General features: G+C 62.3%; 1 protein-coding gene across 5 annotated transcripts in view; it reads right to left on the reverse strand.

Annotated features, from left to right (window-relative positions):
* Positions 1-3,402: 3,402 nt before the first annotated feature.
* The window catches only part of NAV1 (neuron navigator 1), a 46,440-nt gene continuing 33,058 nt past the window's right edge, over positions 3,403-16,784 (reverse strand). For 4 of the 5 annotated variants that reach the window (XM_042887089.1, XM_042887091.1, XM_042887087.1 and 1 more), the window contains 24 exons: positions 15,918-16,611; positions 15,198-15,647; positions 14,968-15,009; positions 14,671-14,819; positions 13,873-14,043; positions 13,383-13,435; positions 13,167-13,190; positions 12,999-13,076; positions 12,725-12,808; positions 12,517-12,628; positions 11,840-11,961; positions 10,057-10,253; positions 9,806-9,968; positions 9,534-9,708; positions 9,345-9,442; positions 9,160-9,255; positions 8,869-9,028; positions 8,542-8,777; positions 8,313-8,467; positions 8,106-8,177; positions 7,548-7,744; positions 7,308-7,426; positions 6,971-7,168; positions 3,403-6,449 (listed from right to left, as the gene is read on the reverse strand). In XM_042887089.1, coding sequence (XP_042743023.1) covers positions 6,354-6,449; positions 6,971-7,168; positions 7,308-7,426; positions 7,548-7,744; positions 8,106-8,177; positions 8,313-8,467; positions 8,542-8,777; positions 8,869-9,028; positions 9,160-9,255; positions 9,345-9,442; positions 9,534-9,708; positions 9,806-9,968; positions 10,057-10,253; positions 11,840-11,961; positions 12,517-12,628; positions 12,725-12,808; positions 12,999-13,076; positions 13,167-13,190; positions 13,383-13,435; positions 13,873-14,043; positions 14,671-14,819; positions 14,968-15,009; positions 15,198-15,647; positions 15,918-16,611 — 3,941 coding nt within the window. In that variant the 3' untranslated portion in view covers positions 3,403-6,353. The remainder of the gene's footprint in view (positions 6,450-6,970; positions 7,169-7,307; positions 7,427-7,547; positions 7,745-8,105; positions 8,178-8,312; positions 8,468-8,541; positions 8,778-8,868; positions 9,029-9,159; positions 9,256-9,344; positions 9,443-9,533; positions 9,709-9,805; positions 9,969-10,056; positions 10,254-11,839; positions 11,962-12,516; positions 12,629-12,724; positions 12,809-12,998; positions 13,077-13,166; positions 13,191-13,382; positions 13,436-13,872; positions 14,044-14,670; positions 14,820-14,967; positions 15,010-15,197; positions 15,648-15,917; positions 16,612-16,784) is intronic. The other variant, XM_042887088.1, reaches the window with a different exon arrangement.

Consider the following 16,784-nt stretch of genomic DNA (forward strand, 5'->3'; position numbering starts at 1 on the left):
GCACTGATCTTGCTCGAGGACACCCCACCTCCCTGCGCAGCCAGGAGGAGCAGAAACTCAAGCAATAATTAGGAACCGCAGTCATCTGGCGCCGGGAGCTGGGCCTCTGCCAGCAGCACGGTGAGCAGAGCAGCACCCGCTGCCGCCCTGCAGGAGCCCTCTGCGCTTCGGCGCCCCTCCATCAGCTTCCCATGGGCTCCAGCAGCAGAGAGCCGCTCCCCCAGCAGTGAGCGCTGCAGCGCCCAATGAGCCGCTGGGCGGCTGGGGGTCTGTCAGTGTTTTCCTCTTCCCCTCCCGCCGTGGCATCGGGCAGAGAGCGCTGAGCCGGGGCTGCCCGAGGCGATGCGGTGCGGGGGACATTTGCACACCGATACTGCTGGGCTGATGTGGGGGGAGAAACGCACTCCTACAGGGATGGGGTCCAGGAGCTCCCAGTAAGGGGATCCCACTGCCCAGTGCAGGGGCTGGAGATGTGCAGGTAACCGGGAACAAGGTCAGATCCATCCCCGCGCTTCACCACTTGCAAGAAGCGGGCAGAGCATCGCTCCCAGAGGAACACGGGGCTGTTGGGGTGTCCGATGGGTTCGTGCCGTTCCCGAGCTGCGTGGCTCATGTCCCACTGCTCAATGACCTTGGGTGCATCACCTCTCACAGCACCCCACGCTCACCCCGAGTCGCAAACCAGCAAAGCCGCTTTGCTTCTCTGCAGCAGCATCCAGCCACGAGCACTGACCCCCGCGGTGAGGTGAGAGCCCTGGGCATCCCGCAGGGCCCCAGCAGCCCGCGGCAACGTGGCCGAGGCGCTGCGCTAGCGAGGAATAATGCAGCAGGCAGGAGACGACGCCTGCCGGTCGTTGAGCTCCCATACAGCGCGCACAGAGCGGAAAATCTGCAGCAGCACCTGAGTGCACCATCAGGTAGAAGTTTTGCTGCTGCAGAGGGGCGGGTGGGGGACCCCTGGACAACCTGCAGTGGTGACATCCCAGGGTGGGTGTCATCATAGGGAGGGTGTCATAGCAGGGAGGTTGAGGTCCCAGGGTGGGTGACATCCCATCGCTGCACCAAAGGCGCACGCAGTGCAGGGACACACACACGAAGGTTCCAAAGCTCGGGCTGCAGTTGGGGACCACCGAGCAACGCGTGACACAGTCACTTTGTCCAGCTGCCTTCCCCCCGTGCGATTGGCAGAGCTTTTTTGGGGTCGCTGCCGCTCCTCTGAAAGTAGGCTGCGGGCGGGATGCGGGCACACAGCTCCTTGTAGCCCAACGCTGCCGCCCCGCACCGCCCCACCGCCGCACCCCGCGTGCAGGAGGAGCGCGGAGGATGCTGCAGCCCCGCGAACGGACCGGCAGAGCTGGCCGCGGTCCAGGACGCGGCGGAGAACACCGGGAGCTGCCGGTCCGGAGCCGCGATGCTGCCGCCGTTTACCCGCACCGCACCGCACCGTGGCTGCAACTGCGGGGATGGGGAACCCCCGGCCACCTCTCAGCGCCGGGATTCCAAGGGCGCTCCCGGCCCCGAACGCGCGTGGGTGCGGGGCTGAGAGCCACCGGTGGTCCGGGGCGCCCTGAAACCCGGGGTGCGTCCCGCATCCCGGGGGGGTTCCCACATCCGGGGGCGGTGGTTCTTTCATCCCGGGGGGATCCCGCAGCCGTGAGCCTCGCAGACGGGGAAACCGAGAGCGCATCTCCCTATGGGCAGCCACCGGCACAGCCCCTGGCACCGGGCAGCGCCCAGAGCCCGCAGTCTCCTCGCGTCCCCGGCATCCCGCACCAGCCCCGCACCGACACCGGGAAACGGCGCTGCCACCCGCACACACCGGGGACGGATCACCGGGAGAGTGGGCAGCCCCGTCCCGCAGAACCCGCACCGCTGCGGCACCCGGGGAGCGCCGAGAGAAACTTCGGCGGGCGCGAACTTACCGTGCGCTGCGGCGGAGCGCGGTGCGGTGCGGTGCGGGACCGGTGCGGGACGGGTGCGGGCGCTGCGGCAGCACCGGCCCCTCCGGGCTCGCGTGCAGCGGCTCCGCGTAGCCCCGCCCACTACCCACAAGCCACGCCCCTCCCTCGGCAAGCCCCGCCCCCCTCCGCAGTCCGCCCCGCCCCCAGCGCTGTGCTCGGCGCGGGGTCCCCGCAGCGAACCGCGGGGCTGCGGGCTGCGAGCTGCCAGACCCCCCAACCCCGGAGCTCCGCCCGTGCCGGGCGCAGCCAGGAGCCCTCCGTGCAGCCCCGAGGGGCCGTGGGGGGCAGAAAGGTCGGGGTCACCTTGGGAGCGTGGGCTGGCCGCGTACCTGTACCGACCGGATGATGTAACTGTAGTCAGCGCTGCGGCGCCCCAGTGGTGCTGCTGCAGCTGTGGGGTGATGATGTACCTGTACGTGGGTGCTGCTGTACCTAGACAGGGTGGTGATTCAGCTATATGGGGCGCTACTCAGCCCATACCTGGCAGTGCAGTACCCTATAGGTGCTGCTGTACCTGCAAGGAGTTGTACTGCAGCATCCACACATCACATGCTGCAGCACCTCGTGGGTGCCACTGTACGAATATGGGCTGATGGTGTGCACGTACTGGGTGCTGCAGCACCCATGGGTGCTGTCATACCGATGGGGGTGGTGTAGCACCCTTACCACGTGCTGTCAGATCCTGTAGTGGCAAAGCTGACACAGCTTGGAGCAGTGATGGAGCACCTGGTGGGAAGCCAGGGCCAAGCAGGGGAGCTCAGGTGTGTGCAATGTACCTGAGTGACAGAAAGGGGTGGAGCCAGGATCCACCCCAGCCCTCTTCTAAGGTCTGGCAGTGGAAGTGGGAGCATCTTGCTGGAGGTCCCTGTCTTGTGGAGGTCTTCTAAAGGTAAGCAGTTTTTCTTTTGCTGTTTCTGTGTCTACGGTTGTTGCATTTGAGCTTGTCCTCATTTGCTGCAGCCCAGGACTTTGTTACCCTGCTATCATTGCTGTGCTTTCCATCACATTACAGCATCACACACCCAAACTGAGTGCAGCTGCACCTGGAGTGGACACAGTAGTCCCCCAGGGTCGCCTCTGTATCTATATGGGGCAGCGACCCACCGGCACCCAGTAGAGCAGTACAGGTGCTGGGGTGCTCTGAGTGGGGCTGAGGCCCCACAGTTGCTGGGGCAGACTGGCAGCTGATGCTGCCATCCCTGTACAGAACCCTGGGAGCCAATGCGAAGGGCCCACGTGAGGATCCTCGCTGTGCTGACATTAATTCACGGCTTCTGGAGCATTTTTCCCTTCCTGGCACCGCTCTGTGGAGTGGAAAACAGCTCCGGGGCACCGTGCGGCCTCCCTGCAGGTCCTCACCTGTTCCCCAGCACTGTGCACAAGCATTACAGACCGCGTTTGGGGCACTGTGTGCAGCGACAGAGGACACGCAGCCAGGCAGTACAGGAGATAACTTTATTGAACCCAATGGTGTGAGACAGACGACCGAGAGAGACATGCCGGGTGGTGCGGGCGGCGTGGGCAGCAGGAGCTGACTTGGTGCAGGGCTGGGTTGGTTACTGTCCTTCGGAATGAGCCTCAAGCCTTTTCCTGGCTTCCTCGTGTAGTTTCTTTAAGTAAAAACAACGAATGGTGGCAGAGTCCAGATGGTGTTTGTTCCTCTGATTGTTCCCGCAGCTATGTACAACGTGGGGTTGGGTTTCCACATCAGGTATAAAACGGAGCGAGTTTACAAACTTGGAGGCGAGGGAAAAAGCAAAGACAGACAGGCGAGAGAGCAGTAGAAATCTGGACCAAAATCTTAAAGAGAAATTTAAAAAGTGCTATAAAACCCCTCGGCAGGAACACCATGCAGTTAAGAAACACAAAACCCAGTCAGTTACACAGATCATCTAAAACAGGAATTTGTCCATTTTTCGTCTTTTATTTAATTAAAAAAAGGTTTGTTTCTTCTTTTAATAGAAAAAAGCTAAAATTGTAAGGTTCAGGCCCCTGGGCAGCAGCAGCTCGAGGGTGGTGGGGGGGCTCCTGGTGCTCCAAGGGGCTGCGGGCGCCTTTGGGGTGACGGCACCTTGGGGCCAGCAGGCAGCCTTAGCACAGCGTCCCCACGGGGACAACAAACACCTGGGGGTGGCCAGCAGGCAGAGCAATGGTGGGATCCATGGGTGTGGGCACCCCGAGGGTCCCCAACCTCCCCGATGGGTGCCACCACACTGGGGGACACCAACAGGAGCCACCAATGCTGCTCCCCTTTGGGTGAGGGACCCCACTAGGAAGCCCCACCCAGCACCCACTGTGCCCAGGGCTCGGCTGTGGCTGCTGTTCATCCCACAGGGCTTGGGTGTCTGCACCCACAAGTTATGGGGCGACCCCACAGGCCACACAAGGGGACGCTGCAGTGCGTGTCCCGTGAGGGTTTGTGGGGTGTTTTGGTGGCTCCGTGGTGGTGCCAGGGATGAAATCCCAGTGTGAGGCTGCACCAACGCCGTGCACTGCGGGGCTCCTCAGGGCCCCCAAAGGTGCTTTGCGCCCCGTCCTCAGGGCATTAAGGTCCCGAGGGGGGTGAGAGGGGAGTGCGGGTCCCCAACCTCGAGCTGCTGCTGAGCCAACACCTGGTACAATCAGAAAAGAAGTCAGCACAGCACAGTTATCACAGAGTACAAAAAAAGGAGAAAGACGCGCAGGGTCGGACCCCGCCAACTCACGCAGGGCGTTCGACTACGGATCTATTTACAGCGAGTCCTCAGCTGACAACACAACAGAAGGCAAACAGAAAGCCCTAACGTCCAAGCCAGCGTGGGGAGGGACAGCCCTGTGCAGAGGGGCTGGCAGCAGGGAGGCTGTGGGACAGACGGAGAAGTGAGCACCATGGGGCCGCGCGGGAGGGCTGCGCGGGCAGGAGAGCACCGAGGGCAGCGGGGGGCACACAGAGCCCCAGGGAGGTGGGGGGGGTCCCTGAAGGCAGTGGGGGGCAGAGCCGCCGTGGGGAACCGCTCCCCTAAAGGTGCTGTGCCCTCTGCGGGGCCGGGAGGAGGGGAAGAGAAGGGTACTAAAGGGACCGAAGGCAGTGGCCCCAGCTGGGCAGTGCTCAGTGAAGCACCGGCACCACGGTCCCATCCCAGCCCAGCTGGCTTTGGAGGCAGCAAATGCGGGCCGTGCCAGTGGCCCCCCCCTCCAGCCCTGCGTGCCCCCTACCCACAGGGATTAAGGCAGTGCAGGGAGCAGCGCCTGTGACATTGCACCATAGGGCCAAGGGGACATGTGGCCCCAGCTGGATGTCCCCAGAGCACCAGTGTGGGTATGGAGAGCCCATGCTGAGAGGGCACTGTGCGGCTGCAGGGCACAGGGTGGGCCTGGGGGGGGGGGTCACGAAACCCCATGGGGCAGTGGTGAGCCAGAGGCACGGGGACAATGTCAGGCACGGCTCTGTCCCTGTGCCACCCAACCCGGCAGCAGAGAGGAGACGGGAGCAGATTGCCACTCCTTGCCCCACAGCATTGTGCTGCCCCTTGGCAGCCCCACAGCACCCCCCGGGCCCAAGGCCACACTTTGCCTTGTGCTTTTGGGAGGGGGCCTCCAGGCAAAGGGGCTCTCCGGGTGCACCCCACTACCACCACCTGCCCAGACCCATCCCAGCCAAGATATGAGGCAACTGGAGAGGTGGATTTGGGGACTGGAGGTTGTCCAGTGAGCACCAGTTGTGTGACGGAAGTGTGTGGAGTGGTGGGACCAACAGCTGTAAAAGAAACCAAAAGGAAGCAGAGCTGCTCAGGGGGGGAAGCGATGGGCACCAGAGCATGGGCTCAGGCTTGGGAGAGCAAAGAACCAGAACAAAAAAGGGAGCAAAGCAAAGTCTGGACTCGGTCAAACGAAAAAGGGAAGGGGGAGTAATAAAATAAAATAACCGAAGCGGGGTTTATTGGGTTGTCCTGGGTGCAGCGGCTGCCAAGCAGGTTAAATGAGGAATGTACAAAGAGAGCAGTGGGAGCACGGTGCCGGACACACAGACACGGCCACACGTCCTCCCACCCCCCAGCTCCAGCCCAGGGGGCTCCCACGGGGTCCCTGCCCCACGCAGGGCCCATCCTGCAGCTCCCTGGAGCGGGGGCTTGGCCACAGCGGCCCCAAAACCCGAGAGTTTGCAATAGAGACAGAAAAACCAAGAAGAGAAACCAGGATTCTCCTACCCCAAAAGAGGGGTGGAGAAGCGGAGCCTCGCACTCTCCCACGGCAGAGCTGAGCTTCCCCACGCTGCGCAGAGCTGCACAGGGCTCCGCTCCTCACCGCTCGCTCGCCAGCCCCAGCCCTGCGCTCCAGGCTACCGGAGGAGGAAGAGGAGGAGGAGGGCAGCCCGGTGGCCGCCCCCTGCACCTGGGCCGGCATGTGCGTGCCTCACAGAGTCGATTGCAGGTCGGGATCCACCATGGTTTCACGGTCCGGAGACTCGATGTAGTTGGCGGCTTCCTGGAGCTTCAGCAGCATGGCCATCTGTGGGGAGCAGCGCGTGGCACTCAGCCCGGAATCCTTGCCCTCCCGAAGAGCCCACCCAGGAAGGGGGGGACTTCAGACAGTAAAGCAAAGCCTGGACATGCTGCAAACCCTTCCCCCCCCCCACCTCGTGAGCTGGCCTTGATGCCTATGGCTCAGCATGCGCAGGGGAACGAGCCCTGGTGCACTGAGGGATGTGGCTGGAGGGCACGGAGAGATGGGCTGAGGGATGGACTTGGTGCTCTCAGAATCATTAAGGTTGGAAGGATCACTGTGATTCTAGGGATGGATGCAGTGGGGACGGGGTGCTGGTTGGACTTGATGTTACCAAAGGTCTTTTCCAAACTCTATGATTTCTATTGGTGCCAGCATCCTGCACCCACCCAGGAAAACCCAACTTTTCTGCATCTCTCAATCAAGGTTTTTACACCAAAAACTAACTGGGAAAGCAATGCTCAGCTCCGTGCTGCTCTCCCTCCACCAGCACCACCCACCCCCTCCCCAGCACACCGCAGCCATACCAGGGGGTCCGCATCCAGGGAGCTGGGCGTTGTGTCTTTGACGGTGCGCTCCTCGGGGGGGGAGACAGTGCTATGGGGTCCGATGGTGGGTGGGGGCAGGTGGTACAGCTTGGACTGGTCTTGCTGTGCTGATGGCCAGGGCAGGGTGTCCCGCACCCACTCCACGGGGTCCTCCCAGGCTGCCTTCTGCCCGTGGACCTGCAGGCAGGGGGCAAGAGAGGTGGCACCTGCACACCAGACCTTCACCCCACCCCAAGGATGCCAGCACAGCCCAGGCGCCACCAGCTCTGAGCTGGGCCCTGCTTTGTGTCCCCACGTGCCAGGATGCGCTGGGTACCTTGAGCCCATCTTTCGCCCCCTCCTGCAGGTAAGGGATGATGGAGTTATTCCACAGGTCAATGAACCAGGTCCGGAAATCCTCGATTCCGATGGGGCAGGACAGGAAGAAGCAGGGACCTGCAGGAAGAGGCAGAGTACAGATGGGAGCTGGGCTCTCTGGCTCCAGCCACCCGCCCCACGCCAGCAAAGCTGCACCCAAAGAAGAAGATGTAGAAGAGAAAGGCGTGCCTGGCCATACCAATGAGGAAGTCGGAGGTGCTGTGTTTCTCCAGGAAGGTGTGCAAGTGGTACCAGAGCTTGGGCACCCAGTCCAGCACACGCAGCAGCTCCTCCTTGTTGGCGTTGACGTCCGTGTCTGACTCCAGCAGCTTCCTCCGCAGGTAGCGCACCAGGAAGCCATTGGCTGGCTCCACGTTGTTGGAGAAGGTCAGCATCCTGGAGGAGATCGGGGTGCTCAGGGATGGGGCTGTCCACGTAACACAGTGCCTCCCAGCCCCCTTCATGGTCCTCGGACCCTTAGGAGAAGCTCAGGACCCTTAGGAGAGGCTTAGGACCCCCACATGGCCCAAGCCCAGGGGTGAGGCAATCAGACCCTTCTGGGATGGCAGGCAAAGGCATGGGGCTTGGTCCTCATCAGGCTCCCCCACCACAGTATGTGTTCCTGGGACTGCCCAGCAGCAAGGAGTGACAGCCTCTGGCCTCCCCAAGCCCACCAGAACGCTCCCCAGGGATGTATAATCCTAAGGAGTTGGATCCTTATGGGTCTCCTCCATCTTGGGACAGTCTATGATTCTACCTGAAGCTGAGATGGAGACCATGGTTCGGGGTCATCTTCACAGGCTGGTTGGTGGTCCCGATGATGTAGGGGCTGAGCGAGAGATGGGATCGATGAGAAAAAAGCAGCCTGCATCACTCCCAGCCGCAGCAGAGCCAGGCACATACGTGGCCGTGCCGCCCCGTCTCCAGGAGGCTGTGCAGGATGGGGACACAGCAGAGTTCTCACCATTTGTGGTACTTGCAGGTGAGCGCGCCGTTGACGAGCTCACTGATGGAGCCCGCCTCGCTGAGGTCATCCAGGAGGATCACCAGGGGCACGTCCGCCGTGCCCGTCTCCCTGTCGATCTGGTTGGCCAGGTTGGAGAGGTACAGCTGCAGGTCCTGCAAACAACGGAGCATCACAAACGGTCCCAGCATCAAGTGGGACAGCAGCACCGACAGGGACAGTCCCTCACCTTGCAGGACTGCTGGTGCATGTTGAAGGTGCTGACGATGCCCTCGGTGACGTCCCGGCCCGAGCGCTCCACCAGGTACTCGGCCAGCCGGTTGGTCAGGTACGTCTTGCCGGTGCCGCTGGGTCCCGAGAGGATGAGCCGCCGGTGCTTCAGCAGGAGGCTGATGTAATGCTGCATCATGGGCTTGGGGATGAGCGTCTCGAACACCAAGCTGTCCACGCACTTCTCCTTCAAGCCTGCAGGGAGGGATGAGCGTCCCGCTCACACTCTGTGGCACCAGGGGCAGAGGGAAGACGGCACAGCCATGGAGCCTCTCTGCTCACCGACCTTTGAGCGTCACCACGATGCTGCTCATGCCCCGGCGGCACAGCGGCAGCTCCGGTGGCTCCGTGTCCAGGACCCGCTTGATGTGGCTGATGCTGTAGCCATAAACAGACTCAGTGCTGAGCCCCAGCGTGGAGGCAGGATCCATCTTGGTGATGTAATCCTGTGAAGACAAAGATGGGTCTGTTAAAGAGCAAGTAGGGCTCAGCAGCTCCCCGAGTCCCCAGTCAGGACCCAGGCACGGAGAGCAGCGCACGAGGAAGGCTCTCAGAAGAGGAGTCACGACGCTCCTACCTTGAAGACCTGGCAGACAGCCTCATCCAGCATCTTCCAATCCACCTTCCCGCTCACCTTGGTCCAGCCCAGGAAAAACTCTTGTTGCTTGAGGTCCTAGGAGCCAAGGCAGAGGTGTGTGGGGTTGGAGCACAGCATTTTGCCCCACAGGGACAGGTTGGGACTCCTGCACAGCCCACGCTTACCCCCTTGATGATGTGCTGGGGCGGCATGCGCACCACAATCCTCAGCGTCAGCTCATCCTTCTGGGTGCCAGCACTGATGGCGTCCATGGGAGACATGTCTGGGGACAAAGCAGAGGCGGGGGGTCTGAGTACATCCAGCCTGAGCCAGACCTGCACAGCCATCAGCACAGGCAGCTCTGCCATCCCTACCGGCGTCCCCCGGGCTGGGGCTGAAGGCATGGCCCAGGGAGAGCCCCAGCGAGCGCCGTGGCGACGAGGAGGCCGACGTGCTGGTAATGTGACCAGGAATGGATCCTGGCACCGCCGAGGGCCCCGGAGCCACTTTGAGCCGATCGTTCTCTGCCTTCAGGAGATCCACCTCCAGCTGGGGGAAGAAGAGCAGGACGGCCCGGGTGAGCAGCTGTGTGCTGGCAGTGCCCCAGGAGCCACGACAAGGCTCCGGGGAGCGCAGCCACCCCCACCTGCATGTTATGCATGGTCTCCCGCAACTGCTCCAGCTGGTGAGCCGAGTTGAGGGCCTCCAGGCGGATGTCCGTCAGCTTCATCTCCTTCTCCCACAGCTCCGAGCGCAGCTCTGACACCTCCTTCTTCTCCGGCTCGCCCTCACCGTGCGCCTGGAAGAGCCTGGGCCAGGGAGAGACCGAGGTGTGCTCAGGGCTGGGGCGGGCGCACAACCACCCCACGGCCAGCCCTCCTCCCCTGCACCACGCACTCAGCCGTGTCGATGCCCACGGAGGAGGAGGTGGAGGATTTGATGGAAGGTGAGGTGGTCTCGGTGGAGCCGTGCTGGAGCTTGGGAGAGGACGGGGCTGAGGAGTCCGGCGTGGCGATCTCCTCAATATCCGAGTAGGACGAGGCCGACTTGGGCCCCTTCTTGATGCTGAAGGCTTTGTTGAAGGAGCTACGCAGCTACAGGAGACAGAAACACTCCTGTTAGAGACAGCCCTGCAAACGCAGTCCTGGCCCAGCCTTGTGCCCGTGCCCACAGGCAGTCTGAACTGGGACCAGACAGCGGGACCACCACTGAGGCAGGACTGCCCACTACAACCACCCCGCTCTGCTGGCACAGCCTCCGCCCCAACCAGCACCAACCACAGGACCCACCTCCCAGCCACGCTCCCCCACCAGCACCCACACTGGGGCACCACACCAGCATCCTGCTCCATCCCAAAGAGCAGACTCCATGCTGGCAGTTACCCAGCAGCCAACCCAGCAAGCAGGACATTGCAGCACCCAGCCACCGCAGAGCTGGGTCCTGGGACACCCTGAGCCCCTATGCATCCTTCTGGAGGTGTGGGGCACGAGGGTGGGCATGCAGCATGCACACAGCACACACACAGTGGCAGACAGATGAGTGGGAAAGGCTGGAGAGAACAGAGGGATGCTGTGCAGGGGCCAAACCATGGCTTACACAGCCCACCTCTGGGACACTGAGCTCACAGTGCATCCCCCTGGGGGGGGATGTTCCAGTGGGGGGTGGATGGAGAAGGGGGTGGAGAGCGGGCAGGATGCAGCCCACCTCCCACTGGCTCCAGAAAAGCTAAGCTGGCATTCCCCAGGAGCAAAACTGTCACAATGGAGAGGATGGGATGGTTCGTGCGAAAACCAAGCTGAGTGCCTGGCTCTGCTGATGACAATAATATAGTGGGACCTACACGGGCCCTGAGGGGAACAGAGCAACTCAGCCCCACTGGCAGGCTGGGGGTCACCCCTGGGGCCAGCTGAGGAGCTGGGCACCATGACACCTGGTGCACAGCCCAATGAGGGCAGCACCACACAAATCAGGGCTGCAGTGTCTCCTTTGTGGGGCTGCCCTTGGATGGCTGTGATGCCTGCCCCAAGCAAGAAGAGGACAGACACCATCCATGGGACAGGTCCCCATCTCTGGGACAGGTCCCCATCCTGCCCCAGGGATCTCTGCCAAGCTGCCCAGGGGGTTCAGCCCGCAGGAAGCAACCAAGGCATGCTCAGCACAAAGCCCTGGGGTTCGTGCCAGTGGGATGCGATGCTCTGTGTCATGAGTGCCTTCCCGTGAAATGGAGTGAGCACCCAGAGCAGGCAGAGCATGGGGTGGAGGGCACAGCATAGGACTTACCTCATACACCTGGAAAAAAAGGGATGAGGTCAGCATAGGGGGAAGAGAAACAGAACAAAGCGAGACTTAATCATGCATCCAGCTTGGGGCCACCTGGCTGAGTGCCTGCAGAGCCCCAGGCCAATTCCCTTGCGGGGGCAGGGCTGACAAGTGGGAGAGACCACGAGGAACAGCTGTGCAGGATAAGAGCTGGAAAACTCCTGGAGGAGCTGGGGAAGCCCTGGCCCCAGGCAGCACAGGACAAGCCCGTGGTGCTCTGTGCTCCTTGCCAGTGCTGTCCCCAGGGGACAGAGGGGACCAACACCACGAGGTCACAACAGAGTGAGTGCAGCTGGCTCATAGGGCTGAGCCCACCCAGACCCCGCACCCCCTCCCCACGCCTGCCCCCTGCCCAACCCACCCAGCTCTTCTTCTTCTTCTTCTTGGCGTCGGCATCTTTGCTGCTGCCGATGCTGGAGTGGCTGGTGATGCTGTTGAGGCTGGAGATGCTGTCGGAGGAGTTCTGCCGCTTGATGCGCAGCTCTGGGGCCACCAAGGGAAAGCAGACAAGGGGAGAGACCAAGAAGGGAGCGATTAAACTGCATCTATCCAGTACCAGAGCCGTCACATATTCCCAACCCACCTGCAGTCCACCCCTTCTCCCCCTGGCCCACCCAAACCAGGCAGGAAAGGTCATGAGGTGCTGACAACCAGGGACATGCACAGAGCAGACACTGTTCCCCTCAGGTTCCAGGCTGCCTCCCTGCCAGCACCCCACACCCACAGTGGGACCTGGAGGTAAGAAACACTTGAGCATTTGTGAGAATAAAGCCAAGATGAGTAGCTAGGAACACACTGGTGGCAACTGGCCCAGTGAGGGGAGGTCTGGGGGAGGACAACCATCCCATTCCTCACACACCAGCACCAAGACCTGCGATGACAGTTCTGGCTGTGACACACAGGCATTGGGAACCCCAGGTGGAGAAGAGCCCAAGGAACCCCAAACAGCTGCCTCAACCCAGATGCCAGCTCCTAACCGCACAGCTGAGGTTCTCGAGGTCACAGCCCCCTGGTGGCCAGCAGACCACCATGCCTTACCTTTGGGAGCAACATCAGTGCCATTCAGGGCACCCTGGATCACGGCTTGTGCCTCCGAGTTCTTCTTCTTCAGGAAATCAATGGTCTCCCGCAGGTCCAGCAGCTCTGTGTCCTGCAGTTGCAGAGCCAGGAGTCATGGAGCGCATCCCAGTGGCGCAGGAGAACTCCCAGAGCACCCCCAGCTCCGGCACCCTGAGCACCCACCCACCTTCTCCTCAGCGGTCTCAGCCAGGTGCCGCAGGCGGGACGTCATGCTCACCAGGCTCTGCTCAAAAGCTGCCACCAGGTTGGCCTGGGAGAGATGGAGAGAAGGGTGAGCACCTGCAGCCCCAGGGCTGCTCAGTGCAGGTGGCAGGGAGCAGCAGAGGGGACTCCTCCTGGGGCAAAGAAGAGGAGCCCAGAGCAGAGCCCACGGCAGGTCAGCTCCTAAGGGAACCAGAGTGGAGGTGAGCATCAGCCCCACACATCCTGCAGGAACTCACGTTAGCAGACAGCTGGGATGTCAGCGTGGCCACCTTCTCCTGCGAGGACTCCAACTCGCGACGCAGCTTGCGGATTTGCTGCAAGGAGAGAGCAGAGGGGTGAGAGGGGCCGTGCGCTCACAGCGGCTGTGGGTGGGGACCAAGTAGCAGCGCTGGGCACAGGCTCACCTCAGACTGCATCTTCTCCTCAGCCTGGCAGCGTGAAGGCAGAGAAAGACAGACAGAGGCAGGCAGTCAGGAGGGCAGCGAGGCGCAGACAGGCTCAGCACGGGACAGAGGACATGCACGGAGCCCCCCCGCATAGCTCAGCATCATTTTCCCCCCCTCGGACCCCCCAGCCCATAGCCATGCAATGAGGAGGCGCAGCCCGGCGGCAGCTCTTACGGAGGAGTAGGTGGAGGACGCGCTGGAGGCCAGGGACAGCACCGATCCATGAACTGCAACACAGCAAAACCCAGTGTGTCAAGAGACTGAGTGCTGCCTGGGGTTAAAGGCACAGGATAATGCCACAGGGGCTCTGCAAAGAGCCTGGAGTGGGGATAGAGCTGCAGGATGCTGCCCACTCCTCGGCACTCGGCCAGCATCCTCCTGCCTGGGCACACGGCAGGGAGCACCCTCCACCTGCTCTGACTGAGCCTGAGGCTCTGCCACCCATGCTGGATGCTCGGGTTCCCCGTCCCCGGTGCCAACCCAAGGCCACCGGGCACCTCCAGCCACCCAGCAGGGCTCCAACCTGCCCAGCAGCACCTGCACGGGTCGGGATGCACTGCGCTGATGCTGATGCCTGGATGCAGCAGCCCCTCCAGCAGAGCCCAGAAAAAGTGGCGAGGGCCTGGGGAGCCCCACAGCCCCTCCATCCCAAGCATACTCTCACCGTCATCCACAGGGTCCCGGAAGGAGCCCGAGCGGATCATGCCCTTGGGTTTGTCTGCCAGGGAGAGGGTGCTGCCCATCTGGGAGGTGCTGTACAGCTCAAAGGTGGAGTCGTGGGTGGGGATGCTGTTGGAGCGGGTGATCCGCGGGGTGGTGGTGGCAGTGGGGCTCACTGCAAGGAGAAGGGAGGGGAGAGGAGGGGTCAGAGCCGGGCAGGGGATTGGGATGGGGAAGCGGGGCTGGAAGTGGACCTGGGGAGCCGGGATGGGGAAAGGAAGCAGGGATTGCAGTCCCAAAGCAGGAGGACGGGAGGAAAGCTAAAAAGCAGGTTTACGCAGGGAAGACTGGTAAGCTGTACCCAAGGCAATGCCTCCTGGTGAACATGGAGCTGAGAAATCCACCAAGCTGGGCACAGCTGGTGCCACTGTGCAGGAGGCCATCACCTCCGGGTGCAGTGTGATGCACCCCATCACCTGCTGCCAGCCCCAATCCCTTTGCCTGAGTCCCCCAGACCCTCCTGGGACACATAGGTCCCAGTGAGAACACAGCAGGGCTCCACTTTGCACCCGAGCATGCAGGGCACCGAGGATGAGTCGGATGCCCTGAAGCAAAGCCGTCGGCCCCCAGCCACAACCCAGAACCTCAGTGTGGCAAAAGGAATGGGATGAGAGCTGGGTGTGCCAAAAAAACAACAGAACATTGACCCTAGGCTCTGGAGCAGGGGGATGTCCCAGCAACGAACCGGGGCATCGGGGCACAGAGGGACCCAGGCTGGCACAAGGAGGAGGTGGGCACTGACCGATGCTGGTGAGCGGACCCTTCCCAACCAGAGCCATGGGGAGGGCGGGGGGTGAGGGCAGCTCCGGCTGATCGTCCGCTTCGGGCAGCCCTCCAATGGTGTGCGAGTGGCGGCGCTCCTTGGCCTCCTCCTGGGAGTGCAGCTGGTACCTGGAGCGGAGCATGGAGTGAGATGGTGCGGACACCTCCCCACCTCCTGCCCGCCTGCCCTGCAGCACAGCCAGCCCCACACTGCTGGGTGCTCTGCCCACCCATCCACCCTCCCTGCGCCACCCAAAAGCCACGTGGACCCTTTTACCTCAGCCCCTTCTTGGGCAGCGTGTTCCTGTCACGGTTGGTGCTGGAAGGGAAGGGAAGATCAGTCACTGCACAGACAGGGGAATGTGATGAGGCAGCTAGGGGCTGGGTGACAGGAGGGGGATGCACGTTTCCCCCCAGAATGAACCTCTGAAGCAAGCAAACGCCAGAGGAGGATGATGATGGACAGGGTTATGGGGTTGAGTCTTGCTGCCCACCCTCTGCCCATACCTGTCCAGGTGTGCAAGCCGGGGGCTGCCGCTCCAGCCCAGCTCACCCGCCTCCTCCTCTTCCTCTGTGCTGGCAGGGGGGACAGCAGCAGGGCTGGGGGTGGCGGTGCTGCCCCCCGAAAAGGCACTGGGCAGGCTCATGGGCATCTGCAGGGACTCCATGCTGCGATGCAGGCCGGAGAGCTTAGGGTACATCCTACCCTCCTTGGGGACGCTGAAGCCGCCCATGAGCTCCAGGCCCTGGGAGAAGCTGGCCGAGTTGATGTTGAGGATGGGAGCAGGACTGGGGCTGAAGCAGGGCGTCAGATGCCCCCCAGCTGGGTGCAGGTCCTGGAGCTTGGCAGTGTGTGGGGGATGCAGCTCGCTGGAGGAGGGCAAGTCCAGGCTGTTGGAGTTGACCTTGTCCAAGTTGGCCAACGAGGGAGGCTTCACGTAGGTTTTGGCAGCCGCTCTGGGGTAAAAAATGGATGAGACAAAGTGAGAGCAGACACTGAGTGCAACATCCCAAAGGACCCCGCTCAAGTAAAGCACAGATATGGCACTGAGAGGCATGGGTTGGTGGGGACGGGTTGGGTTTGGTGGGCCTAGAGGTCTTCTCCAACCTTAACGATTCTATGGGTGGGCACGGTGATGATGGGTTGATGGTTTGACTTGATGACCTCAGAGGTCTTTTCCAGCTTTAATCATTCTGTGATTCTAGATTCTAAGTGGAGGGTCATACCTGAGGGGGGTGGGGGGCAGCTCAGCCACCTTGGCCGCCGGCGGGAGGTTGGCCTGGGCTTTGGGGGTGCTCTCAGGAGAGCCAACGCTCTTCAGCGTCACGCACTCGGAGTCCAGCGCTACGGCCTTGGCCTTGGCCTTCTCCTTCTCCCGGTCCGTCTGGTTCACGGGGGCCGGTGTGCCACGGCCAGCACCGATCTTGGACGGCTCCTTGAGCCGCGACACCGTGATGCTGGCCTGCTTGGTGCTGAGCAGGCTGGGATCGATGCTACTGCTGACCGGCCGGTTAGCGCCGCGGCCGCCGGTCACACTCATGGAGCTGGACTTGGCCGGCCGGGGCAGACTGCGGTACTGGATGTTGGTGCGAGCCCCCGGGGCCAGGAAGCCGGGCTCAGCCGCGTTGGAGACATCCAGGCTTGTTTTCCGCCCGCTGACCGGCTTGACGGGGATACCGGAGCTCTTCTGGATCTTGCCCAGCGTTGCTGAGCCCCCGGCTTGCATGACAGTGGCAGTGCCAGTGGCTGGGGCCGGCTTCTTGTAGCCAAAGGAGCTGGAGGCTGAGGGGCGTGTGAGACCCGAGGGCGGCTTCTTGGCATCGCCGACGCGATCGCGGCCAGCGTCAGAGGAGGAGCGCTGCAGCCCCGTGCTCTTCACCGACAGCTTGCTCTTATCGGTGGCTTTGGTCTCGGGTTTGCCTGGTGGGGAAGGAAGGATGAGTGAGCGGGGAGGTCTGAGGGACAGTTAGGTGCAAAACAATTCAGAGCTGAGGGAAGCAATGGAGATGGGAAAGCAGAGATGACAGAGAGGAAGGAACAGTTGGGTTGGAAGGGACCTTAAACATCACCCAGCCCCGATCCCTGCCGTGGGC

This window comes from Lagopus leucura, unplaced genomic scaffold, assembly GCF_019238085.1.
Source record: "Lagopus leucura isolate 7727_CA_CO unplaced genomic scaffold, USGS_WTPT01 Super-Scaffold_100073, whole genome shotgun sequence".
NCBI lineage: Eukaryota > Metazoa > Chordata > Aves > Galliformes > Phasianidae > Lagopus > Lagopus leucura.